This window comes from Squalius cephalus, assembly GCF_949319135.1.
Source record: "Squalius cephalus genome assembly, chromosome: 8".
Taxonomy (NCBI): Eukaryota; Metazoa; Chordata; class Actinopteri; order Cypriniformes; family Leuciscidae; genus Squalius; species Squalius cephalus.
The window spans coordinates 15,103,328-15,130,985 of NC_137129.1; the positions used below are offsets into that span (position 1 = coordinate 15,103,328).

The 27,658-nt window shown below is 39.4% G+C and overlaps 1 protein-coding gene and 1 pseudogene across 2 annotated transcripts; both read left to right on the forward strand.

Annotated features, from left to right (window-relative positions):
- Window positions 1-1,367: 1,367 nt before the first annotated feature.
- Window positions 1,368-3,332, forward strand: LOC307162857 (perforin-1-like; the record flags this gene model as incomplete). The annotated part of the gene is made up of 2 exons (XM_079878563.1): window positions 1,368-1,885; window positions 1,987-3,332. 2 exons carry the CDS (start codon window positions 1,368-1,370, stop codon window positions 3,185-3,187), a joined length of 1,719 nt encoding a protein of 572 aa, XP_079734689.1. The 3' UTR covers window positions 3,188-3,332.
- Window positions 3,333-5,428: 2,096 nt separating this feature from the next.
- Window positions 5,429-26,782, forward strand: LOC307162880 (perforin-1-like; annotated as a pseudogene). Its single transcript has 5 exons — window positions 5,429-5,636; window positions 7,688-7,692; window positions 17,410-17,830; window positions 17,950-18,926; window positions 26,581-26,782. The product of its transcript is annotated as a perforin-1-like (transcript).
- The last annotated feature ends 876 nt before the right edge of the window (window positions 26,783-27,658 follow it).

Below are 27,658 nucleotides of genomic sequence, written 5' to 3' on the forward strand. Positions count from 1 at the left end.
CAGTGACCAGAAAAATAAAGCCGTCATTCACCTTTGTTCCATAATTATAAAGTAAAGTAAATTGATTTGGTGATATTTATGATGACAAAGAGCTGAAATCATTTTAAGATATTATGGCTCTCTTTAATTTATCAGGAACTTCCTTTTTCATGTATCTTCACATTAGATCTGTGCTTCGGGCATATGGAGTTCCCTGGGATTCATAATTACCTGTACATCCCTTCCGAAAGATAATTCTTCCAACTGATAATTCTGTTATTTCTGCCTCAGTTATTTACTCTTTTCTCCTCAAAAACTCATACAAACATAGTCTAAGGTTATCAGTGAGGACATACAAACTTTATTCACAGAGCAAATTTGGGAGAAAACCCAAATCATCAGATGATCCATTGGAAACTTCTGTACAGACTTTACCTATCCCCTTTAAAACGTTTCTATATGCATTTGTCTCCTTCCTTGAATTGTAATTTATGTATGCAGAGAGCATTCTGGGAATGCTTTGCACTTTTTCCTTTCTGGTCTCAGCTTGCTCATGACATATCGTTCCTGTTAGATAAGGATATCGTTTTGACTCCAGAACTTCTCTTTCTACATAATTCAAAATAATAAATAATTCTTCACTGCAATTCCTTAGCACAGTATAAGTCTACCTGGTGGGTGGGTGGATGGGGGTTACACATTAATATGTTGAATATTTTTTCTAACTGTGTATTGAACTGAATACTTAATAAAAACAATTGTTATGGGGGGCAATCTAAGCCAGTGTCATACCTTTTTTTTTCATGAATTAGCATTAAATTAATAATTAAAATTATAATGTAAAGGAATAATAGATGCACAGATAATCTTTTACAATGCAACTCTTAAGCATAACTGTTCATCTTCTTTGTAACACTGCCATCCATTTGCAGAGGTTTTTGTCACATCTGATAACTTGTACTTAAAATGTTCTTCTTTGTTCACAGAACATATTTATAGCATTGTTCAGCCCAGGCAATGTGTTAAACTAATATTAGAAGATTTGTCACAGCCACGTCATGGTATATGATACTTTGCACCACAAAGATTTGACACCCACAACCAATCAACCAGCGACAGGTTAGAGAGACAACCTGTAACTTATATTTGAATATCTCAGCTCTACATTTAATGGTAGGTAATGGAAAAAAAATCATTCAATTAATCATATTATTATTTTAAAGAGACAATTACTGCTTAACATCCTTTTTTTAATTTTGTATTTGTTTTAACAATATTGCAAATTTTATGAAGGTATTATTGTTACAATTCTAGACTATCGTTCTTGTTAAGTGATGTTAATTTTCACAATAATCACAATAATGATTTGACTTATCTCACTACAGATGATGGGGCAGTTCCAGATTTACCTTGTTGTTTTCTGGGCATTGCTTCTCATAACCACTTCTGGAGAGGATGACATAGGTGCACCAAAGGAGTGTGAGGATACTCCCTTTGTTCCAGGGTACAATCTTGCTGGAGAGGGATTTGATGTTGTGACCATGGAGCGAAAAGGATCTTACGTGATCAACATGGAGAAATGGGATTTAGGAAACAGCACTTGTAAAATGCGCAAAAACAATTACATGAATGGAATAAAACAGAAGCTACCAGCAGCAGTTGTGTTCTGGAGGACCTTGCCAAAGTGTTCAATGAAAGTCTCCAGTCAGATCTTTGAATCAAGTGAATCACTGGTCAATGATTCATCATCAGCGCTCTCAGTCAGCTGGAAAGTTGGTTTAGATGTGAAGGCTGCCGGAGCTGCAGTCGGAAGCACTCATTCCAGGGAAGCGAAATTTGCAATGACAAAATCAAAAGAAGACAAATACAGTTTCACCAAACATGAAGTTGCATGCAGCTTTTACAGGTGAGAGAGTTGGGTTGCTTTTCCTCATAGAATGACTTTAATCGTAATTTGCTCCCTCTTTGATTCCACTGAATTCAAACATATTAACTATTTATTTACAGATATCGTCTAGCTAAAAAGCCTCCTCTTCATGCAGAGTTTCTTGAAGAAATTAAATCACTCCCTGCATCCTACGATCCAGACGCCTACCGCAACCTGATCACCACATATGGCACTCACTTTACCACAGGTGTCAAGTTAGGGGGGAAAATGAAAGCCATAACAGCCATCAAAACATGTCAGGCATCAGTGAGTGGGCTTACAGAAACTGCAGTGAAAGACTGTTTGGATGTAGAAGCCTCTGGTTCATACAGTGTAGCAACTGTGAAGGTTGAGAGCCATTTTTGTAAAGAACTGAAAAAGAAGATGGGCACAAATCAAAAGTTCAGCACCATGTTCAGTGAGCGTCAGACAGAGATTATCGGAGGAAACATAAATGGAGAAGATCTGCTTTTTGCTGGTTCATCACACCCAAATTCCCTTAAGGCCTGGCTTGAGTCTTTGAAGAGCCTCCCTGACATTGTGCACTACTCTCTGAAACCCCTCCATTTCTTACTGAGTGAAAAACACCCTGCCAGGAAAGGACTGAAGAGAGCTATTGAAGAATACATAATAGAAAATGCCCTCATGAAGGTTTGCTCAGAGCCTTGCAAGATTGGCAGGAAGTGCAGTGCAAGAGACCGATGTGCTTGTGTTTGTGAAAGTAGTCAAATTATAAAGTCTAACTGCTGTCCACCTGAAAAAGGACTTGCCACCCTGAAAGTCTACAACCTTAGAGCCAATGGTCTGTATGGAGATGTAAGAACTCAAACAGATGGCACTGTATCAGTTCAATATGGCAAACAAAACAAGCGCACTGAGATTATTAATAATAATGACAATCCACGTTGGCCAGAAACATTTGAGTTTGTTCCTATTAAGATTAGCATGGCAAATAAACTAAAGTTTGAAGTGTTTGATGCAGACAGCTACTGGAACAGCGACCGCCTTGGTACATGCTCTTTTGAACTTAGAAGTGGAGTTGTGAGTGACACTTGTGTTTTTAAATATGGCACCTTCTTTTTTACCTATGAAGTGAAGTGTGCTCCCAGTCTAGAGGGCCCACAGTGTAATGAACACAAACCTTCTCCAATGGCTTCCCCTCTGGCTGACATTTTCAGCTCAAGAAATGGTGTTCTGGTTAAAGATATGCCAAGACTTGAATCAGCTCACAACTTCTCAAATAAATTTGAGAGCGCTTATGGACAACAGATAAAGCTGTAGGATTTTAGTAGGATCTCAAATCAGGCCTTATGCATTAAAGCCATAATCTTGCAAAGCTTCCTGATATCAAATGCTTAAGTATAAACTTTGCTCTTTTTTTTTTATTCCAATTACTCGTCTTTGTATTTTGTTTTATTAAAGCATTAAAAAAATCTGATTTGTGTGATTTATTCACTTTTTGGGTAGAAAAACTTCCCAAAACTGCTAAAACTGACAGTTGTTCTGCAAAATATCTGTATTTAAAACCTTCTTCCTGGAGGCATACTATATATGTTTGTGGTTATTTGAATAGAATGAATAATTTGAATATAAATCATATAAACTTAATGAGACACCTTTTGCAAAAAAGTCCTTTAAGCAAGTTCAGTCACATGCTTTGTGTCAAGTTAAATCAGAGCTATCAGGGGCCTGTACCATGATGGTAACAAATTCAGGGTTACAGGATAAGTTTTGAGTTGACGAAACAAAATCAATCCATTCAGGCTTTGTTGGTACCATGACCCTGCATCAACTTGCTCTGTGAACTAGGCTTTGATCCTGAGTTAATATAACACCTAATATAAAGTGGGACCTTGTACATATTAAAGTGAATAGCTTACATGTAGTCATTTTTAAAGCTTTATTTGTCAATTCCAAATCTTATTTAAATTAAATATTTTTACTATATATTTATATTCATTTAAACTAAATGCTTAATAATAATTGTTGAACTAAAGTTGCTTTGGTGTAATGTATTATCGGTATGATAATAATTGAATCATAAATAAATCATATAAAATAATTATAATAAATGATCATTGCTAAAATTCAGACAATTTTGTGTTTAAAAATCTTTACTATGTAGTGACCTTTAATTTGGAGCAAGAGAAACTGGGAGTGACTGTTACGGCCGACTCGTGGCCGCAACAATATAGGAAAATCAAAACAATAGGTGGATATAATGAATGAGGTTTATTACATAATTCTAGGGGTTTCACAAAGCGCAATAATAAACTTTATGCCATTTGAATGACTTAAAATGCCGACCCGCTCAGTGGCGGCTGCTGGTCTTTCAAAGAGGGGAAGCTCATTTTCGGCCTACATCATAAAAATTGTCCATTTATTTATACGTAAATTCTGCCTAACGTTCCATTTCAAGAAAATGCTCTGTGAACAGACCCTCCACTCATCACGCAGAAGCCCGGAGTCCAGGCCAGCCCACTCCCCATTCACCCCCAGAGACGTTGAGCGTCCGTTTATCCAATGACCGTCTAGTTTCGAAGCGCTGAAAAAAACTGTTCAAAGCAGCTCCATTGAAGTCAATGGACGCTGGACTTCAACAGGGAAATGCACTGTGACGCCATGGGAATGCATGAGAAGGAAATCGAGTCAGCCGACCTGCTATATGTAACTGATTCTGAACGAACTCGTCTTTGAGTTTAACGTTTTCTAACGCATTTTTAGTCAATAAAATGTTAACACAGTACATATTTGACCATTAATTTTTTTGACATTATAGGGGAAGCCGAGCTTCCCTTGCAGTCTTAAAGAAATCCCCACTGATCCCGCTATAGCAAGGAAACAAGAGGCCAGCCGTGGATGATGTCACTTCCCTGTACGCCAACCTTCATGCACGGAACCGAAACGCTTATATCTCCACCTCCTAATTTTAATCAGGTATTCCTCATCTCCGCTGCGACCTACAAACCAAGAGATACAAAGAAAAGAAAACACACCCACACCCATAACACCTCCCCTCTTAAGAGAGAGCATCCTTGCAAAGGACCTCTGAAACAAATGAGAAAATATTCATTCTTAACAAAAAAAAAAAACATTACCACTTAACCCCCAAAATTATAACAGACTGCAAACCCAGTATGGTGCCTTCTTAATCTGATTCCTCCTTGCAACTTTAATACAGCAACTCCCGGCGCCTAGGAAAAGCCATAGTCACAAATGAGAGAAAACAGAAGAAAAAAAACATCTATTGAATCAGTCGCAAAAACTCTCACATGGGGCACGAGATAAGGCATCAGCCAGAACATTTTCCACACCCCTAATGTGTCGAATCTCCAAAGGATAGGGTTGCAAAAAGAGAGACCATTGAATAAGATGCTGGTTTGGGCTCTGCAAAGAGTGCAAAAAGGTAAGTGGATTGTGGTCTGAAAATACCACAATTGGAAAAATACCACTTGTTACATAGACTTAAAAAAACTGCAAAGCCCAAATCAACGCCAATGCCTCCTTTTCAATAGTGGAATAATGCAACTGATGATACTTAAACTTTCTGGAAAAATAGGAGACTGGTCTTTCTATACCCTGTTCATCAGTTTGCAACAGTACAGCTCCAGCCCCAACTTGACTGGCGTCAACCTGGATCTGAAAAGGCTGTCCAATGCGTGGAGCAACCAGCACAGGGGCAGTGCTAAGCAACAGCTTCACATTGTCAAAAGCTTGCTTACACTGCAAGGTCCACTCAAATTGTATGTTTTTCTTCAATAAATCAGTTAAAGGAGCTACTACTGAAGAAAAATTTGGGCAAAAGTTTCTGTAATAACCCACCATTTCCAGAAACAGCATTAACTCTTGTTTCGTGTTAGGTGGAGGAAAATTATCAATGACCAAGACCTTAGCGCGCACTGGACGCACATGACCCTGCCCTACTACCTTCCCCAAATAGGTCACAGTCGCCTTGGCAAACTCATACTTTGCCAAGTTGACCGTGAGCCTAGCTTCTGCCAAACGCTCAAAAAGTGCTCAGATGCGTAAAAGATGCTGCTCCCACGTGTCACTATATACAACCACATTATCTAAATAAACAGCACAACCATTCAACCCAGAGGTTACATGGTTCATCAAGCGCTGAAAAGTAGCGGGCGCAAAACTCATTACAGAATAAGAGTATAGCCCTGAAGGGGTAATGAATGAGGCTATCTCCTGTGCACGAGTGGTTAAAGGCACTTGCCAATATCCTTTCAATAAATCAAATTTACTGACATACATCGCGGAACCGACAGAATCTACACAATCTTCCATTCGGGGCAATGGGAAAGAATCTGGTTTTGTTATATTATTTACCTTTCGGTAATCAGTACAGAAACGGTACGACCCATCTGGCTTACCCACCAGTAAACAAGGTTTTTTTATTGCGTCAGACATGTGTCACTTTGCTCACAGCTGATTGGTCGAATTTCGGTTTAGATCTCTTACAACATAACCTGTATCCAACAAACATAATACAACAATCCCCATGGAGCACTAAGTTACTAAGGCGATGACCCTGCTAAAATCTGATATACTTTCATAGTGCCTAAAACCAGGGTTGTCACAAACTAAACTGAAACATACCTAACTATCCTCCTAAGCCAGCTTCATGGTATCCCACATAGCAAATTTTATCTGGCCCAGCTCCGTTCCACAGAACCCCATTTCCCACATACCGCAAAGAATGACGGCTCTGTTGTGGTTCAGATCCGGACTGAAGACATGGACCACACATGGGCCAACACTAGCCCAAGTCTCAGCCATTTAATAACCATAACAGACCATGAACTGGGCCAGAACTGGTTTTAATAGTGGCGCCAATTCAAACGAGCGCGAAACACGAATTGCTTTACGGCAATTCGACATAAACACACACGCATGTATGATGTATTACCAGATTACCCACCTCGGTAGACATAGCTCCACACGATACAGTTGGCTTGCTCCGATCATAACAAACGCACATGAGCAGCGGTAGAGAGGGGGAGGAGGTCGCCGCAAGTGAGTTTTTTTACGACCGTGTTGTGAAATATACGCCCCACAGCTGTAGGGGGAGCTCGTGGGGAAAATATGCGACAACAAAAGGGAAAATCAGCGAAGAAGTGACTAGAGTTCGCTAGAGTTGCCGAGTTCTGCTTTAATCTCTATGATAATTTAACCATTAACGTGGTATTTTATTTATTTTGTTCACCATGAAGTACATCATTTTATTATATGTACCAGTGTGAAAACAGGCCCAGTGCAGGGCCAGTTATGGGATATTAAATGGCTGAGACTTGGGCTAGTTATAGCCCATGTGTGGTCCTTAAATCCAGATCTTGGCCACTATAGTGCCGTCATCTTTGTGGTATGTGGGCCGAGGGAAATGTGGTGTTGTGTGGACCGGAACTGGGCCAGAAAAAAATTGCCATGTGGGATTTAAAAGTGAACTGATGAATATGAATATTAAAGACCTGTAGTGGGCAGTCTAATGCAGTTCAACTTAGCTTCAAAAGCAGCCAAGAAGAACCTGTTGTAGAACTCAAACGATCGATATTTAATTCTCAAGCACTGTTTCCACCTGGAATTAAGATGCGTTTAGGTTGATCTAATCAAAAGTAGATGCATTTCCGTTTACACCTGGTCTCATTTGTTCACTTTCAACCACTTCTGTCCTGATTTCTTTGAGGGGAGAAATTTCAGCAATGAAAACCTCAAGAAGCTTTATGACAAGTTTTACGACATTGATGTTAAATGCTCATTGATGCTGTGTTTCAGGTAAGGTGCGTTTGAATGAGAAATGCCTTCAAAGAATGGTTCTCACAAAACTACTGTATACCACCAGAGAGGAAATCAGATGCTACACGTCATCATTTGGACTACTTTGTTACTGCTTTTTGACATTTTCTGCAATATTTTTTTTATTGTGATTACACTGTCTGTCTGGTACATTTGTCTTATAAAGTGTGTGATTTTTTTTTTATTACATTTTTATGTAGCTTCTTAAAATTATTGTGTTTACATACAATGTTACCAAAATATTTAACAAAACAAATAATGGCAAGTACTGTAAAAAAGTATACAATGTATAAAAGATAACAATTATTTTTTGCCAGGTTTGGCTGTGTTTTGGTTTACTTATATATCATAAACAGAAGAATGTTCCTTACCACAATGCTGCTGTCCACCTCCATCTAATCATTATTTTTATTTTTGCTCTTCTGATGGTTTTCAGCTTTCTCTTTCTGCAAATTGTGTAGTTGTATTGTATCATGGTGTACAGCATCCCAGCACCCAAAATACTATCAAAACAACTCCATTCTTCGCGAAAGATGGAAAAAATAGCACACAGGAAACATAAAACCTTGAAAAAATTATAAACGACCCCACCAAATCACAGAGATGCCGATTCGCACGGGACTAATATTATCACAGGACCTCGGTGTTCGCCGAAATATGGTAGGTCATTTGCGGGGGAATTTTTACTTAACAAATTACAGACATGGCCGATTCGCATGGGATTAAGATCACAGACAACCTCCGCAATTATTACAAATTACTTGAGGTCACCAGGTAATACTTATCCCGTGCGAATAGGGCTTAAGACTGAGAATTGGTACCAAGAACAAAAACTATTCTGTCTCTTTTCAGGGCCAGTTGTGGGTTATTAAATGGATGAGGGTCTGGTTAAAAGCTGGTGTTGATATGGTTTATTAATGGCTGAGAATTGGTGCCACTATTAAAACCAATTCTGGCCCAGCTCATGCCTTATTATGGTTATTAAATGGCTGAGACTTGGGCTAGTGTTGGCCCATGTGTGGTCCATGTCTTCAGTCCGGATCTTAGCCACTACAGGGCCGTCATTATTTGCGGTATGTGGGCCGAGGGAAATGGGGTTCTGTGGAACGGAGCTGGGCCAGATAAAATTTGCTATGTGGGTATAGGTCCCAGGCATAGTTGAGCAACTGTGCTTTGTTACTAAACTCTATTATGGTGGACAATTTTTTCTTGAATAAGCCTACTACCACTAGCCAAAATTTCCAAAGCAAAAACCATACTATTTAGCTAGGAGATGGTGACAGAGAGACTCAAATGCAGGTAAGTTTTATATTGAAGCAGCAGGAACGCAAACCAATGTAGGGAAGAACGTCTTGGTTACTATTGTAACCTCCATTCCCTGACGTGGTGTCAGGTGACGATATTAGGGGTCAGTCTTGGGAGCCCCAAACACCTCTTATACTTCAGAAAAGGCCAATGAAATTGGTGTGTGGTATTTGCATAACTGGCCACGCCAAGCTCCAGGTTGTTATTACTGCACCAAACAGCCGGTTGTTCAACCTCCTGTCTGTATGCAGATTCGTCACCTTTGTGGATGAGACCAATGACAGTGGTGCTGCAAACATCAGGACCTTAAAGGGATAGTTCACCAAAAAATGAAAATTAGCCCATGATTTACTCACCCTGAAGCCATCCAAGGTGTATATGACATTCTCCTTTCAGACGAATACAATCTGAGTTAAATTAAAAAATGTCATGTCTCCTCCAAGCTTTCCTCACCTAATGAGAGTGAATGGCTGGAGAAAATTTGAAGCCCAAAAAAGTGCATCCATCCATTATAAAAGTAATCCAAATGGCTCCAGGGGGTTAATAAAGGCCTTCTGAAGTGAAGCCATGCGTTTATGTAAGGAAAATACTCATATTTAAAACTTTATAAAATATAATCAAGGGTTTGGAGTTTTTATTATTGATATTAAACAGTTGTTTTTTTATTTATTTTTTTGCATTATAAATCAGATCAAATATATATATATATATATATATATATATATATATATATATATATATATATATATACATAGTGACAATAAAATACTCTCTTATTTGGGCCATAACATTTAGAGTTTTAGCTGTTAATCACTGTCATTTGTAAGGAATTTGGGAAAAAAGATTTGAACTGACTTCAGTTGTGTATAGCCCGTAGACTGCTGCCTTGCCATAGCATATTGGCTTTCCATTTACAGCAGAAGTGGTTCAGACAACATGAACATTCATTTGGTAGAATTCACTCAAATACTCTTAAAGGTACAATATGTAAGATTTTTGTAATAAAATATCCAAAGATCACTTGCACAGTGTGATATATTTCCTGCAGTTGTGTACTTACAATATCCCAAAAGTTCCCAAAGATTTGCAATTTCAGAAACTCATATTTTAAATAATGGCTCGTCCCTGGTCATTGTCGCCTGTCAATGACGTAATATCCACGTTATTCCTGGTTTCCGTACGTACTGCCATAGTTACCATAGCGACAGACGTGGACAACTGTGTACGTCTAGCGGCATGCTCACGCTGTTGTTGTTTCCTTCAAACATTATTGACCATGGCAAACAGACTTTGGGACAAAAGGGAACTAAAACAAGGATCAATATCAGTGTGGCGTTTTCAAGATGCCAAGAGCTCCACATCCACGACTAACTTCGACTTGACAGAGACGCCGCTCTTGCATGTACTTTATTAGACAGGTGAGAAAATGTACATAAACTAATCAATGTTATATAGCTCAACATGATGAAATGTTAGAGAATATGATCAGTATGTTATTTTAATGTTGATCTAGTTTACTGCTAGTCTCATACAGCCAACAAACTAACACACAGAATATACATTACCTTTCAACGCACTCAAATGCAGTTTAGTGTGATAGTGTAGACCAAGTGAAACAGTACTGTGTTACCTCACAAGTTTCATTAGTCCAATAAACTGACCTGTGTGAGTAGCAATTCAGCACTTGCGGGTAGTTCGGTATAAATGTCCTTATTCCTTTATATTGCTGATATATGTCTCTCATTAGCAATCGCGCCCTGCTTTATACCACAGTCATGTTAAAAAACATGAATGTATTCACTCATCCATAAACATTATTAGATCCATCGGCATGACGACAAGTTTCATTATTCCACTTATGCGTCATCAACCTATGCCTTTGTTATTATAAGAGGTTAGTGATCTCAACAGTATTTACCTACAAATATTTTATAGCAAACCGTTTAATCCGAATTTTTTTCTTGCAATTTGAGTACATGCATTTTACTCCTTAGATCTCCCTAACACACAAACGTTATGCCCTCTTTGATTTTATGTTGGTTAAGTTAGTGAAATATTAGGTTTTATACTCGGTCACAAAAGTGACCGGTGGGAAACACCATAGTCAGAATTCATACGAATTCTTCAATTAGACCTATTTACACAACACATTCCAAGACATCCATAATCTCGTTTTGTCATTTCATGAAGGAGGCTTAGTGAGGTGAAAAGGTTGTCATGAACAAAGTTACACCCTGGAGGAACTTCTGCTTGTTCGGCTAGACCCCTAATGGACTAGACCATGACTACACTTGGGCCCTGTCCTAGGCCAGTTTCAGGGAGATGTGTGTGCACTCATTCAGTGCACTAAAGATGGGCCTTACGTTGTAGAAAGGGTTGTTTGTGGTCATGTGTGGGGCACAACAATTGGTTCTCATGAACATCTGCCTAATCCTCCAGATAGTTCACCTCTGCATCACCATTCAATAATCTACCTGGCAAATGGGCCGTTTCACCCTGGTACTGCCTATCTGAGCCATCACTATCACAGTAACTTTCAATTGCCTCTGTTTGCTGCACACAGCACTTGGGGGGGTCACGTAGGTCTAGAAGGTCCAACACATATGATAGTTTCTGGGATACTGATAACTACACTGAACAAAATTATAAACGCAACACTTCTATGTAAACAAAAGGCATATTGGGTTGGTCCGAAAACCAGTCAGTATCTGGTGTGACCACCATTTGCCTCACGCAGTGCAACACATCTCCTTCGCATAGATTGATCAGGTTGTTGATTGTGGCCTGTGGAATGTTGGTCCACTCCTCTTTAATGGCTGTGCGAAGTTGCTGGATATTGGCAGGACTTGGAACACGCTGTCGTATACGCCGATCCAGAGCATCCCAAACATGCTCAATGGGTGGCATGTCCAGTGAGTATGCAGGCCATGCAAGAACTGGGATGTTTTCAGCTTCCATGAATTGTGTACAGATCCTTGCAACATGGGGCCTTGCATTATCATGCTGCAACATGAGGTTATGGTCATGGATGAATGGCACAACAATGGGCCTCAGGATCTCGTCACGGTATCTCTGTGCATTCAAAATGCCATCAGTAAAATGCACACGTGTTCGTTGTCCATAACATACGCCTGCCCATACCATAACCCCACCACCCCCATGGGCCAAACCGCTTACCTACACGGCGCCATACACGCTGTCTGCCATCTGCCCTGTACATTGAAAACCGGGATTCATCCGTGAAGTGCCAAAGTGTCAAAAGTGCCAGACGCCATCGAATGTGATCATTTGCCCACTCAAGTCGGTTACGACGGCGAACTGCAGTCAGGTCGAGACCCCGATGAGGACGACGAACATGCAGATGAGCTTCCCTGAGACGGTTTCTGACAGTTTGTGCAGAAATTCTTTGGTTATGCAAACCGATTGTTGTAGCAGCTGTCCGGGTGGCTGGTCTCAGACGATCTTGGAGGTGAAGATGCCGGATGTGGAGGTCCTGGGCTGGTGTGGTTACACGTGGTCTGCGGTTGTGAGGCCGGTTGGAAGTACTTCCAAATTCTCTGAAATGCCTTTGGAGACGGCTTATGGTAGAGAAATGAACATTCAATTCACGGGCAACAGCTCTAGTGGACATTCCTGCAGTCAGCATGCCAATTGCACGCTCCATCAAAACTTGAGACATCTGTGGTATTGTGCTGTGTGATAAAACTGCACATTTTAGAGTGACCTTTTATTGTGGCCAGCCTAAGGCACACCTGTGCAACAATCATGCTGTCTAATCAGCATCTTGATATGCCACCTCTGTGAGGGGGATGGATTATGTCGGCAAAGGAGAAGTGCTCACTAACACAGATTTAGACAGATTTGTGAACAATATTTGAGAGAAATATGCCTTTTGTGTACATAGAAAAATTCTTAGATCTTTGAGTTCAGCTCATGAAAAATGGGGGCAAAAACAAAAGTGTTGTGTTTATAATTTTGTTCAGTGTAGGATTAACAGCCAAAACCTGTGTTTTCAACTGAAGCACTGTGTTATACTACCAGATGGGCACAAATACATCAAAAAGTATTTAATTAGAAATTACAAATACTTACTCATCAAATGTATTTAAATACAATACAAAATACTGCTGTGAAAAAAAATATTTAATTAAAATACAAGTAATTTGTACAAAAAAATACAAAAATACAAACAAAATTTACAATCATTTGAAGTGCGAGAGTAGGCCTAACTGTGGAGTTATATAGGCTACATGTAATAGAATGAGTATAGAGTATAGAATGTCAGAATATCATAATTTAGTGTAGAAGAAGCGCTTTTAACGCTACATGTTTCCGCATACTGTAATAATAAATGATCATTACGCCTACCACTGGGTGGTGAATTCCGAGAGTCCGAATGTTGTGTGCAGTGGACAGACGGCTTTACATTGATTTAAGACACTTTTTTGAATATTCTCCAAGGTGGGGCATTTTGACATAATTTTGTGTGTTTCTTGGCAGTTCTCTGCCAAACAGCAGTTCATCAACTACTCAGATTTCAGCAACATACTCACATACACATGTAGGCCTACATGTTGTTTTAATATTACCATCATTCATGATTTTATTGCTGCAACCCACCCACTATTAATCAGAAATTTTTTTTGTTTTTTTTACTTGACCCGCCGACCCGCCAACAATAACCGACAAGAATGATTTGGTGGTGGGTGTTGGGGGGTTAGTTAGCACATGAAGGGGGATGTGGGGAGTGGAGGAGAGAGAAGCATGAAGAGGGAAGTTAGCTAGAGGAGAGATGTCCTAGACAACGACAACGACTAATGTTAGAATTATATTCTCTTGAATTTTGATATGGCCGACACACGACCAAAGAGACGACGCTCCGATGAACAAATAGCAAAGAAGAGGGAAAAGGAGAAGGAACGCGCAAAGTCCTGAATTTACATCGGAAAAGCGTGTTTCAGGAAGCACGGAAGGGAGGGGGAGGGAACGGGATGAGGAGGAGGGAGGGTCGAGCTAGTCTCCGTTTTGTTTGACAAAACTTCGAACATCAACAAGAAGTGACATCTCCCAACATCGCTTAGAGCACCTTTAACGGTCATCAGCATCGTAAATCCTGCAAAGTTTTTAAATGCACATATAACACTATATTTGTATTATATTGCAAAAAAAACTAGTTGATGCTGCTGTGACGGTGTTTCTAATACAGTGGCTGTGATGGTAAAGTCGACATCTTTCTCTCTTCTGACTGCCATTATCAATCTCTCAGTATTTCTTTTTTACTCTTTTTGAAAGTTGTGAAAACGCTGCTTTGAGCAAATGTAAACACAAAAAAAATATATTTAATGTAGTCTCTCATTCACTGCTATAGAAGTTTAGCCAACTATGACGCCTTCCACTTCTGGGGAACCGGAAATGTGAATAGGGTCAATAGAATGTGTCACGTCACGTGATTTTCTTGCATCTAGCCATGTGAAAGTTGATATATGCGAGAAATAAAATGATATATTTAAATATGTATTTTAAGTATTTTAAATACAAATTACAGTCCCTCAAAGTATTTAATTACAAATTACACTTGGTTTATTTTTGTTAAGGAAAATACATATTACAAAATACTCAAAAGTAATTAAATACGTATTTCCAATACATGTAATTAAAATACTGCCCATCTCTGCGGTCACATTTTGACCGTTAACAAATTTACACGAGCAAAATATATGCAGGAGTATAATTCAAAATATATCAGTAGTAGACCCTTTAAAGCTACACTGTGTGATAATTTCCCCCATCTAGCGGTGAAATTGTATATGACTACCCAGTGAATATTAGTTTCTGTTCCTTTCAATTTCGAGGGCGTTTTAACTCCTACTGTGGCCGTATTATTCCAAGATTAACATGACTTCCAGTTCGACTTCGTCCAATTGCGCCTTTAAAACTATTCATCACCTGTGATCCGTCGCAGCACAGATTTATGTTACAAGGTAAACAATACTTTTTCACCATTGACGTGAGGAAAAGTAACGCAAGTTATACTAGAGGTCGTTCTGGCGTTATGCACAACCATGCTATGGTTAGACAAGCAACTATAAAACTATAATGGATTACCTGCCGAGAAGAAACCTGGCAACTTCGTCGTCCGTTTTAAAATCTTTGCTCCTCATGAGCTCTTTCCATCTGGGAAAAGTTACTCCAATATTGACTTTGGTCTTGCTGATTTGCCTGTTGCGTTGACGTTTTAATTCTCTATTTCGCTTCCTTGGCGACTCTACTACATGTCCTTGAAAATAGGCGTGATCCTCTTAATCAAATAATAAGCCACACACCTTCATCCAAGTTGTAGCATCCCTTTTAAAGTGAAAACATGTGGGAAACATTGTGGCTCACCCTGCGACTAAGACAGTACACACGGCGCAACAACAATCCTTGGTGATTTATTCACATTATTATTGTTGTTGTAAGATGTGGTGAAAAGATATCGGCGTGTCCTCAAACTTGTGCAAAGAGGCCTCAGGATGACTGCAGCTAGCTTTCAAGAAAGCTTGTGTTTCAATTGATCTATATCTCGTTTTGGACTAGCAGTGCAAGTGCAGCATTTTTTTTTTTAAGTATTGAGAGAGTTTTCTCATTTTGAAATGCTCAATATAATGTTTGTCACATAATCAGATGGTTCAGATGTGCTGCTTGATACCCTAGTAAACAATAGGTTGTATTATTTGTAGTATTTGTATTTGATTTAATAAAAGTACTTTGTGTTAGTTTGTGTACTTAGTGTTTGTTCTACTTCAGTCAGGTATGCAAAACTTTTCTCATTTTAAATGGTAAATGTGTTGCATATAATTAATGGAAACTGTATATAATCTGTTGATAGGTTATAGACTTTCTACTGATATCAACTGTTTTTCACTTTAATTAGATTAGTCCTAAACGCTTAGTTGAGAATGTCTACCAATAGTCTAGATGGTAAACTAAAGATTTTGTTTGTTTTTTAAATAGTCATTAAAGGGGCTATATGTAGTTTTCAGCGGCCTCTAGTGGTAATGTTTCAGATTGCAACCAATACATTTACATGCGAGTGCTCGTGCGCGTGCTCGAACTCATGAGCGAGCACTCTGGGTACCGGCCAGACTGAGATGCAACTCCCACTGCAACGTTACAATAATAGCCTTACCTGTCCAATAGGATGAAAGCCAACTCCGGGTCTGTTTTTATACCCAAAACAAAGCGGAGGTTTCTCCATGATTCAAAAGCCCTGCTGATGTTGATCCGTGTTATCGTCCAAAGTTGATCCGATTCACGTTTGGCCTGACGAGCTTCAGCAGATAAAACTTTTTTTTGTTTTTTATTTATTTGTGGAGTTTGTGTTGAGTCTGTGTTGTGCTGGGAGCAGATCGTTTGTATAAGTCATAAATCCATGTCATAAGTTGCAGTGTCGTCGCTGTTGAGTGCTAAGTCAGTAGACGAGGCGAGAGGCTTGGGAGCGCGCATGCAGGTCACGTCACTGGATTTCGTGGTAAATCTGACCCCGGAGCCTTCACATAGAAATGGGAATACTTGCTTTCAGAGGTAATAGCAAAACCCGCCAAGTAGATCATTTTAATGTGAGATTACAACCCCTTCATACACAGGCAATAAAAAAGGATTCATTTTAGTAGAAACACTACATATAGCCCCATTAATTTTGATGCATTTGAAACCCCTTGAGTAGGATATATGTATCATACAGATCATTTGCTGACATGACTGTTGACTTTCAACTGACAGATTGATTTTGATTTGTTGGTAGACAGCTTAGAAGATGTTGACTCAATCTACAGAAAGTTAGTTGACAACTGGTTAATAACCTGTTGCAAAAAAAAAAACATATTGACAGTTAACTGGCACTTTTTGTAAAATCTGTAGATTAACACTTGAAATGCACCTTATAGTCTATACGCATTAAGTTGAAAGTATTACTTGTCTGTTGAAACAGTGTTGTTGAATGTCAACTGATGCACTGTTGACATGCTACTGAATGGCTACTAATAACTAGTAGTCTCAACAGATGGACTATCAAAAAAAAGTGTTACCCAAAACTTTGACACCTACGACAACACAAGCATCATATAAAATCAGCAGTTAGAGAGACAATATATTTCAGATTCATTTGATCAGCTCATCCATTAATTTAATGGTAAAGAAAACTGAAATATTTATCACATAAATCATATTAGAATTTTAAACAAACCATTATTATAGTTTTACATATGTTTTTGTTATTTGTTTATAATGTTAAATGATAACAATATTGTAAATATGATACATTTTATGAAGACATTATCATTATGTAAAATTTGACACCAATAATGGTTTGATAGAAATGTTGACATTTTCTTATCTCACTAAGGATGATGGGGTAGTTCCAGATTTACCTTGTTGTTTTCTGGGCATTGCTTCTCATGACCACTTCTGGAGAGGATGACATAGGTGCACCAAAAGAGTGTGAGGATGCTCCCTTTGTTCCAGGGTACAATCTTGCTGGAGAGGGATTTGATGTTGTGACCGTGAAGCGGAAAGGATCTTACATGATCGACATGGAGAAATTTAGGATTTAGGAAACAGCACTTGAAAATTACGCAAGAACAATTATATGAATGGAATAAAACAGAAGCTACCAGCAGCAGTTGTGTTCTGTTTGTTTCTGTTTGTTGGTTTAGATAATAAGGTTGCTGGAGCTGCAGTCGGAAGCACTCATTCCAGGGAAGCGAAATTTGCGATGACAAAATCAAAAGAAGACAAATACAGTTTCACCAAACATGAAGTTGCATGAAGCTTTTACAAGTGAGAGAGTTGTGTTGCTTTTCCTCATAGGATGAATACGAAAAGAAATTTAAACTTTAATTGTAATTTGCTACTCTTTGGTCCCATTGAATTCAAGTTTGTTTACTGTGTCTTTACAGATATGGTCTAGCTAAAAAACCTCCTCTTGATGAAGAGATTCTTGAAGCAATTAAATCACTCCCTGCATCCAGACGCCTACCGCAATCTGATCACCACATATGGCACTCACTTTACCACAGGGGCAAATGAAAGCCATGACAGCCATCAAAACCTGTCAGGCAACAGTGAGTGGGCTTACAGACACTGCAGTGAAAGACTGTTTGGATATAGAAGCATCTGGTTCATCTCACCCAAATTCCCTTAAGACCTGGCTTGAGTCTTTGAAGAGCCTCCCTGACATTGTGCACTACTCTCTGAAACCCTCCATTTCTTACTGAGTAAAAGACACCCTGCCAGGAAAGGACTGAAGAGAGCTGTTGAAGAATACATAATAGAAAATGCTCTCATGAAGGTTTGCTCAGAGCCTTGCAAGATTGGCAGGAAGTGCAGTGCAAGAGACCGATGTGCTTGTGTTTGTGAAAGTAGTCAAATTATAAAGTCTAACTGCTGTCCACCTGAAAAAGGACTTGCCACCCTGAAAGTCTACAGCCTCAGACCCAATGGTCTGTATGAAGATAATTTTTCACAAACCGAAGGCAGTAGCATATGGCACATAAATAAAGCACACTGCGACTATTGATGATAATGACAATCCACGTTGGCCAGAAACATTTGTGTTTGGTCCTATTAAGATTAGCATGGCCAATAAACTAACTTTTGAAGTGTTTGATGCAGACAGCTACTGGAACAGGGACCTCCTTGGTACATGCTCTTTTGAACTTAGAAGTGGAGTTGTGAGTGACGCTTGTGTTTTTAAATATGGTACCTTCTTTTTTACCTATGAAGTGAAATGTGCTCCCACTCTAAATGGCCCACAGTGTAATGAACACAAACCTTCTCCAATGGCTTCCCCTCTGGCTAACATTTTCAGCTCAAGAAATGGTGTTCTGGTTAAATACATGCCCAGGCTTGAATTAGCTCACAATAACTCAAAGAAGTTAAACTTCAAGAGTACTCATGGAAGGCTATTTATGCTGTGACCTGCATCTTGAATCCATTCTTTCTGCATGAAAAATAGCCTTAATATAGCCTAACAGCACTTTCATCTGCAATAGAAAATAAGTGTATTAGTATCCTTTGCTTGGTTCTTTTTCCATTGCTTTTCTGTTTTATTTTGTGTGTTTTTGCATTAAAAAGGCATTATTATTATTATTATTATTATTATTATTATTATTAGACTTGCAAAATGTAACTTACAATGCACTAACTACAGGCAGCTGATCCTTCCCCAGAATTTATTTTTTATACATTTCACTACACAGACATATTTCGTTTTCACGGTTCACATTTGCAGAAAGAGAGAAATAGGTTGAATTTGGAATAGCATACTTCTCTTACTATTTGTGCCATATAAAAATATGGGAGTTTGCTAGTATGCTATTTTGAATTCAGCCACAGACTCATGTTTTTCAATGTCGGTTGCAATGAGTTCTAATATACCTCATTATGATCACTCACATGACACTTCTCAAGTGATGGCTCAAAATAAATGTTTCATAACAACTTTCATCTTGTACATGTATATTGCTAACTATTATTGAGATGGAATTATAATGCTAACAGATAGCTCTCTCCAGATATTATACATAGGCAGCTGAAATAGAATACAAGTTCATACATTTATTTATAATCTTCAACCATTTGCAGAATATTATATTAAATCAATCAAGGACAGTTATGTGGACTGATCAGTTATGTGTTACATTCAAGCGCATAATCTTCTGGATGCATGTGCTTTACAATCTTCCTTTGGTTAGCAATATTCACAGCAATTATGAAATGAATAAAAATGTAATTAATAAATGATGCTAGTGCTGGATAATTAAGTTTAATTCGCATTACTGTAGTGATTATATGCCTACTCTACTAAAGTTTATGTACTTTGACCTTAGTTGTGCTCCTTAAATCAGTAAATATAATTTAGCTTCATCCATCACATCTCTTTTCATTAACAATGCAAGATAAACCAAACCATGCAATTAATATAATTGATAATGCTCATGTTAAAACTACATTAAAACTAAAACAGCATTTCCAATAGGCCTATTGATGTGATATCCAGTATTTAAGTGTCTGTGGTTTGTAAGTAAGTGTGATTCTGAGCTGTGGCATTTCACACATCAGCTGAGCTTAGCTGAAGTGCATTTAGCAACCTCTCCGTATCATGCACACCACTTTAACACTCTAAGCTAGCACAATGGTTATTTTTTTATTTATTTTTTTTAACTTTGTTCTAAGTACTAAGAAATGCAAACAACCAAATATATGTGAGAATCAATAGCCACACTTGTGCTCATGTTTATTAGACTATATGAAAATAACTGAGTCTCATATGAGATTTACCATCACCGAGTTTGATGGCAAATATTACAATGCCGCCTTCAAATGACTGGTTTGTTAGGTTAGTAAGTAGGTAAGACTACAGGTTTAGAGTCCGGCCTGTTCATCAACGTGGCCTTACAATCCTTAAAAATCCAAAAGGAATGCTAACAGATTTTTGTTAGACGTTGGGATCAATCCCAGTGGGATCAAACAAAAGTTTGTTTTATTTTTGTTATTATTTCAAATGTAATAAAGTTCCACAGGGAATTATTTTTAATTGCTGTGGTTAATGCAAGCATATAGCCTATTTCTGTAGTTCCTAAACAACATTTAAAAACAATTCCAAATTAACAAGCAAATCACATGGATTGAGTTGTTTCAACTGGTACAGAGCCACAACATTGTTACGAGCCAGGGCGTGGAACAACCCGAGGTGGCTGGATCCGAACGAGATCATTCTAACAACAAATACAGCAATCAAGGTTGCTGAGCGTGACACATTGTAAGCCCCACCAATCTCCAGCATCAAGTGGAAATATAGCTGCAAGCAGCCATTACCGGGGCCAAGCAGAATAAGACGACAAGACATGCCAACATGTCTGAAAGTGTCAGACCAACTGCAGCAATGAGCAATTAAAGACATTTAAAGAGGATTTTAGGCAAAATGCCTGAAAAATCATAGAAACAATAATTAAAAATATGATTTAATGGATTACTGTCGACCAATAGGTGGCGCAGTTACAAAACTGATGTGATGTGGTCAGAGTGAAGTGACAATGACACATACAAAGTTTCGTGTCAATATGTCAAGGCATTGCAGAGATAAAGCCTGAATAGTGCTATTAGCATCATGCCTCAACTTTGCTGCTGCGCTATACAAAAACGGTTTCGTCTATCGACACGAAATCCATATCTTTTAGTCGGCACGGTCTGGAGATGATACGATTCAATTTTGGTGAAAATCGGACAAACAGTCTAGGAGGAGTTCGAAAAAGTAGGTTTTGACTGAAAATCAAAATGGCGGACAGGAAGTTCGGCCAAATAAGGAAAACTTGGCATCTATGTTCTCGGCTTGACCCAGGGAATCTATTAAGACCAGTGGCATTTCAATAGCCAGATGTATTCAAAAGTTATTAGCAGTTTTGGAAATTTTGTTATAAATTTTCTGTCTAGAAATATTTTGGGTACCTTCAGGGGATGGTGCTGATGGCACATTCTCAGTTTCATAATACCAATGCATTTGTTAAGTATAGCATTTTATTTCACAAAACTGCATTGAAGTCAATGGGAATTTCATGTTTTGTACTATTATAGCGCCACCAAGAGGCTCAGTCCAACCATTTTTTTATGTGTCCTCAGAGTGAGCCCATACATATGTGTGTCAATTTTGGTGAAAATATCTCAATTCACTTTGGAGTTATAGACATTTATATGAAAAAATACGTAAAAAATGACTGACACATGACTTTGATTGGATTTTACTACCCCTTACTATCAATATTTTCGCATTTGGGCATTAGCATCTGGCTATCGACCTATGTTTCCAAATTTCTGACGGTGGTTTCGTCTCGATCGGACAAGCGGTTTCGAAGATATAGCCAAATGTTTTTTAAGCGCTAAATAACAACGCTACACAAACCGTAAGGCGAAACTTAGCATGTTTGGTATCGTTGGACTCGGCAACGATTCAGGAGTCTAATTAGAAGGCTCAGGTGAAAATAAGTCGACCACACCCAGAGTAATAAGCATTTGGGAAAAAAAATTCACCACTAGGTGGCGCTGTTTCGAAACTTCTCAGGTTCTTTCAGGACATTGTGCTGATTACCCATACCAAGTTTCGTTACAATCCGTTCATGCGTTCATAAAATACAGCATTTTAGCACATAATTCAAAATGGCCGACAGTCAAAATGGCCGATATGGTAAAATTGGATATCAGTCGACTCGGCATGTTGCCCTGAATCTAACGAGACCAATTTTATGAACACAGCATGTAGCCTCAAGTCATGCTTGTGACGATATGAACCAAGTTTGGTCTGAACCCAATAAACCGTTGCGGAGATACAGCCTTACATCTGTTTTTGCAAGCGCTACGTAAAATTTGTTCGTGGGTTTATCGGAAACGGTTTGACGAATCAACTTGAATTCCATAACTTTTTGTCGGCATGGTCTGGAGATAATCTGGTTAAATTTTCGTGAAAATCGGAGCAACGGCCTAGGAGGAGTTCGAAAAAGTAGGTTTTTCGGAAAATTCAAAATGGCGGAAATATTTCTATGTCGGAAAATAACGTCATAGGGTGCAATCGAATCGTCTTGAGCTAGGGAATAAGTGGACAAAAGAATTTTGTTGATAGGCCTTAGGGTTCAAAAGTTATTAGCATAAACATGAGTGAAACTTTGGACAGTTGGTGGCGCTAGAGGGATTGGTTTAAAGACACCAAATTTGCTATGGTGACTTTTCAGACTGTCCTCTATCAGTGTGCCAAATTTCATAACTTTCCCGCAAGCGGTTCTATGGGCTGCCATAGACTCCCAGAGCGGAAGAAGAAGAAGAAGAAGAAGAAGAAGAAGAAGAAGAAGAAGAAGAAGAACGGGAACAGATACAATAGGTGCCTCCGCACCTTCGGTGCTTGGCCCCTAAATATAGGGGAAATCAGGGCGTACTAGTGACGGCCCTCCTCTGTCATCGAGGGAAAGCCCTTGCTATGGCTCGCAAAGAGTCATTAAGGTGAAGATGGAGCATTTCAGTCGTCTGTGGGGCCAATGGGACAACCAGCGCACCTGGGAGCGAATGTGGGCTGACAGGATGTTTAAGTACAGTATAGCATATGTGTTGTTGTATTCATTAGTGTGTTGTTTTTGATCATGTTACTGCTTCTGTTTGAATTTTCCACAGGAAGTGTTCAGAATGAGGGGAAAAGGGAAGTGCCTGTTCATCATGACTAGTCATCTGACACCAACCAGCATCACTATGGGTTAAATTTATTCTGGAAATTTGCTGATTACACAGCTAAAAAACTTGCACCCAACAAAGATTGTTATGTCTGAGCACATGCCTCCTTTTCTGCCGCATATCCGTATCCTCTGTTCCCAGAGCCAGTAGAAGGTCGCCAATTAAAGTGTATTTTGACTCATGTTGCTGGGCCGAAAAGCCCAGCCCTTTTCCGAAAGAAAATTCCTCTTGAATGTAACAATGTAACCATTACATTGCTCTCTCCTTCCACTGAGGCGAAGAAAAAGGTCTGGCCTATACCAGAGCAGAAATTTAAAGAGTGTTACTGGTCACGAGCGGGATTTAAATTTATGGGGAGACTTGAGGGATGTGAAACCATTCATAATGTTACCTGTTATGATCCCACGGGTATGAGTGATCACATTGCAGGATGGGCTTACGTCCTATTTGACTATTACTGGCTGTGTGGCCATACTGCCTATCCAAGTCTGCCAGTTTCATGGCATGGTATCTGTGCTTTAGCACAAATTAGAATTGAATATGTGGGGAAACTAAAAGGAGGATAGAGGGCTCTGGGGAAGAAGGATGGCGACACTTGGTGGAGACATGACATTTCTGACATCCCTGTAGAAAACCTTGTAAGTGCCAAGACATCTCAGTTCTGGAAGGCTTTTCTGATCCACAATGCTGTAACTGACTCAATGAACTGGATTAATAGAATCCATTATGAATTATTCCGATTTGCAAATGATGCCCAATTGGCTTTGGCATTTTTGAAAACTGAACCTAAGACAAATGACTCTGGAGAACAGAATGGCGCTGGATGCAATTCTTACGGAAGAGGGAGGAGTTTATGTAAAAATTGGTAAGGAATGTTGTACTTTCGCTAGTATCTCGCTAGCCTGTTAACCTGCCATCCGTGCTTGCCGTCTCGTGTGCACTCGCACCTTTTACGAGTCCATCAAACAACTGTGGTGAGTAGGATCAGTCAACAAACATGGTGAGTAATGTCTTCTCCTGTTATTGTCACTTGCACTTCGTGTCACATGTGTAGCATAGCCTTCTCTATCAGCACAGAGGGATTTTCATGTGATAAATGCAGGGAGATAGCCAGGCTGACGGAGAAGATTTGTAAACTAGAGACACACATCCAAACTTTAATCGAGGATAGTAAGAATGCAAGGGCTTTAGATACTGCTTTGGATGTGACTAGCCTAGTGAACTCTGTACATTGTTTAGTTCCAGCTGTAGAGCCCGTGCAGCAGGGCAACTGGGTGACCGTGAGACGCTGTAGTCACGGGACAAAACACAGCTCTTCCGTTCTGATTACCATAACAAATAGATTCTCCCCATTTAGTGAAACACCCACTGAGGATCCTGTTGAAAGTGCCCTAGTTATTGGTGATAATATTACACGGAACGTGAAAATAGAGAAACCAGCCACCATAGTCACATGTTTGCCAGGAGCCAGAGCACCTGGCATCAAAGCAAATTTAAAAGTGCTGGCTAATGCTAATCGTAAATTTTCTAAGATTATTATTCACATCAGCACTAATGATGTTCGACTTCGCCAGTCGCAGATCACTAAAATTAACGTTAAAGAGGTGTGTGAACTCGCGAGTATTATGTCAGGCATTGTATATTGCTCTGGCCCCCTTCCTGTTCGCCAGAGTGATGAAATACTTAGTAGACTGTCCTCACTCAATGGCTGGCTGTCTAAGTGGTATCCTCAAAATAATATAGAATTCATAGACAACTGGAAAAGTTTTTGGGGCAGACCTGACCTGTTGAAAAGAGATGGTATTAATCCCTCCTGGGACGGTGCTGCTCTTCACTCTAGTAATATGGCACATAGTCTTTGAGCTCAAACATAAATTGGGGCTCAGGTCAGGAAGCAGACAGACTGGCTAAACCGACCGTCTGCTAGCTGTCTCACGTCACTGAGGTGAGATAAATCCCATCACATAGAGACTCTTTCACCTAAATATCATCATAATGAGACGGTGTCTGTTCCCCAAATTAGGAAATACAAAAAACTCCCAAAATTTAATCTATGTTCAACAAATAAACAAATAAAAAATAGATATAATACAGATGAACAAATGATAAAGCTCGGGTTGCTGAATATTAGATCCCTTACTTCAAAAGCACTTATTGTTAATGATATGATTACAGATTATAACCTAAACATGTTGTGTCTGACAGAAACCTGGCTAAAACCAGACAATTACATTACTTTGGTCATTAAAATTACGACCAGAGAGGGGAATTTGTAATGGATTTTTTTAATTAAATAAAAAACTGTATTATAAAATAATTATAATTTCCCTAACATCTAACATTCTAACACTTGAAAAACTTCAATTATTCTGAGGTTGATGTGTTGAAACCAGTGGAAACTTTGAGATGCTATAGACAATATCAAGAATATAATAGTCTATAATAGTCCCTGTAGCAAGGTGTGTTGTTCAAGGAAGAAGGAGGCGGGAACCGGCAAACGTTTCACAGACTTTAATATATAAACAAACACAAAATGAAAGTAAAGGTGGAAGCCCCTCACGAACAACTTCCGCACACACATAAACAAAACATAACATAAATAGTATAGGCCTGGTCCTCTCTCGTCCTTCACTGACATCGCTCCTCCTTTTAGGCTTCCGTGGCTCCTCTTATCCTACTTGCCACATACCCCAGCCAATGCAACTGGGGGTAAGGACAGATGAGGCGAGAGAAAAGGAGACTGAAGCATGGGGAGCAACAAGAGAGGGGAGAGAGGAAAAAAAATCTTGGTCCGGTTCCCGGACATAATGCTGCTCAGTCCTCAACCAGACGAGAGACTCTCAATCGTGGTGCCATGCAATGGTACTGGACATCCTTTGGTGGACGGCTCGCCGCTCCTCCGCCTCCTGACGGATGGCAATGGCTCCTCCTCCTCCTCTGGTTGAGGGCAGCTAGTGTTGTGGTTTCTCTCTTTTGTGAAATCACTTCTCAGAGATCGTTGATGCCAGAAATATTAGACTTTATTTTACAACAAAGCCGATCATCTTCTGCAGAAGATGACAACAGATTTTTGCTCAGCTCACACATATATACCATACATCCTTTTCCAAAGATGGTAACACACCCTATCTAACACAGCCTATAGATATTTTTGGGTAAGAGATATTTGTACCATGTGACATACAAGAATAGAATTTTCTGCTGCAAGCAACATTCCAGGTCTTTCTTCAGGTTTCAGAAAGTCAAACCAAAGTCACACCCAGCGGAAATAATAGTGTACAAATATGCAGCTAAATTGCTTATTTTCTAAATAATAGAATCTTCTACACCGGCAACGAGTCCTCTGTTCCCTGCTCCTCCCTCATCATGGTGGACAGCAGCAGGCTCCTGGACGGAAGCGACTCCTCTGCTCCCTCTCGGGCGGCAGCCACCCCTCTTCGACCCAGGAGCACAGTAACAAGCTCTCCGTACCACCTGCTGTTCAATTGCTCCAGCACCACTGCCTCAGACAGCCACTGACCACCTCAGCACCGCGATCCCCCTCAGCATTGAGGGCTCCTCGACAGTGTGTCCCTCCTTCCTCCCAGGCTTTGACACCTCCTTTTATGCTTCTGTAGCTCCTCCTCCATAAAAAAGGACTTGCCACCCTGAAAGTCTACACAGCCTCAGAGCCAATGGTCTTTATGGAGCAAGATTTACACAAACAGACAGATTTGTATCAGTTACATAGTGTCAAAAATGTAGCGCACTGAGACCATTGATAATGGACAATCCACAGTGGCCAGAAACATATTTGGTCCTTAAGATTAAGGACCTTAAATCCTTTAAGATTAAGATTAAGATTAGCATGGTCAATAAAGTAACTTTTAAAGTATATGTTGCAGACAGCGACTGGAAGAGCAATCTCCTTGGTACATGCTCTTTTGATCTTAGAAGCAGAGTTGTGCATTGTATTTTTAAATATGGCACCTTATTTTTTATTTATGAAGTGAAATGTGCACTCAGTCTAAAGATCAGTGATCATGATCAGTTTGAAAAGATATGGCAACCTCAGTTAGCCTGGAAATCCAGACCCAAATCCGAAAGATTAAGGGTCTGGCATTGAGTAATGAAAATCGCCCCAACATTACGACCAATCACAACAATACACGGGGTGACGAATCCAGAGCGACGGAAACAAGTTTGTTTTGGAGAATAGTTTGACTGAGAGATGTAAATGGAGCCAAATGGAAATGGAGCAACAAGACGACTTTTGCCATTTTTGCAAGGAGAATATGAAAATAGTTGGTTTGCACAAATACATTTTCGATAAATTTGGGAAACAGTAGTAGACAGACCAGTTTCAAATAGGATTTGTCGGCGGTGTGTCACCGTTTTAACAAGACTGGAATAAGA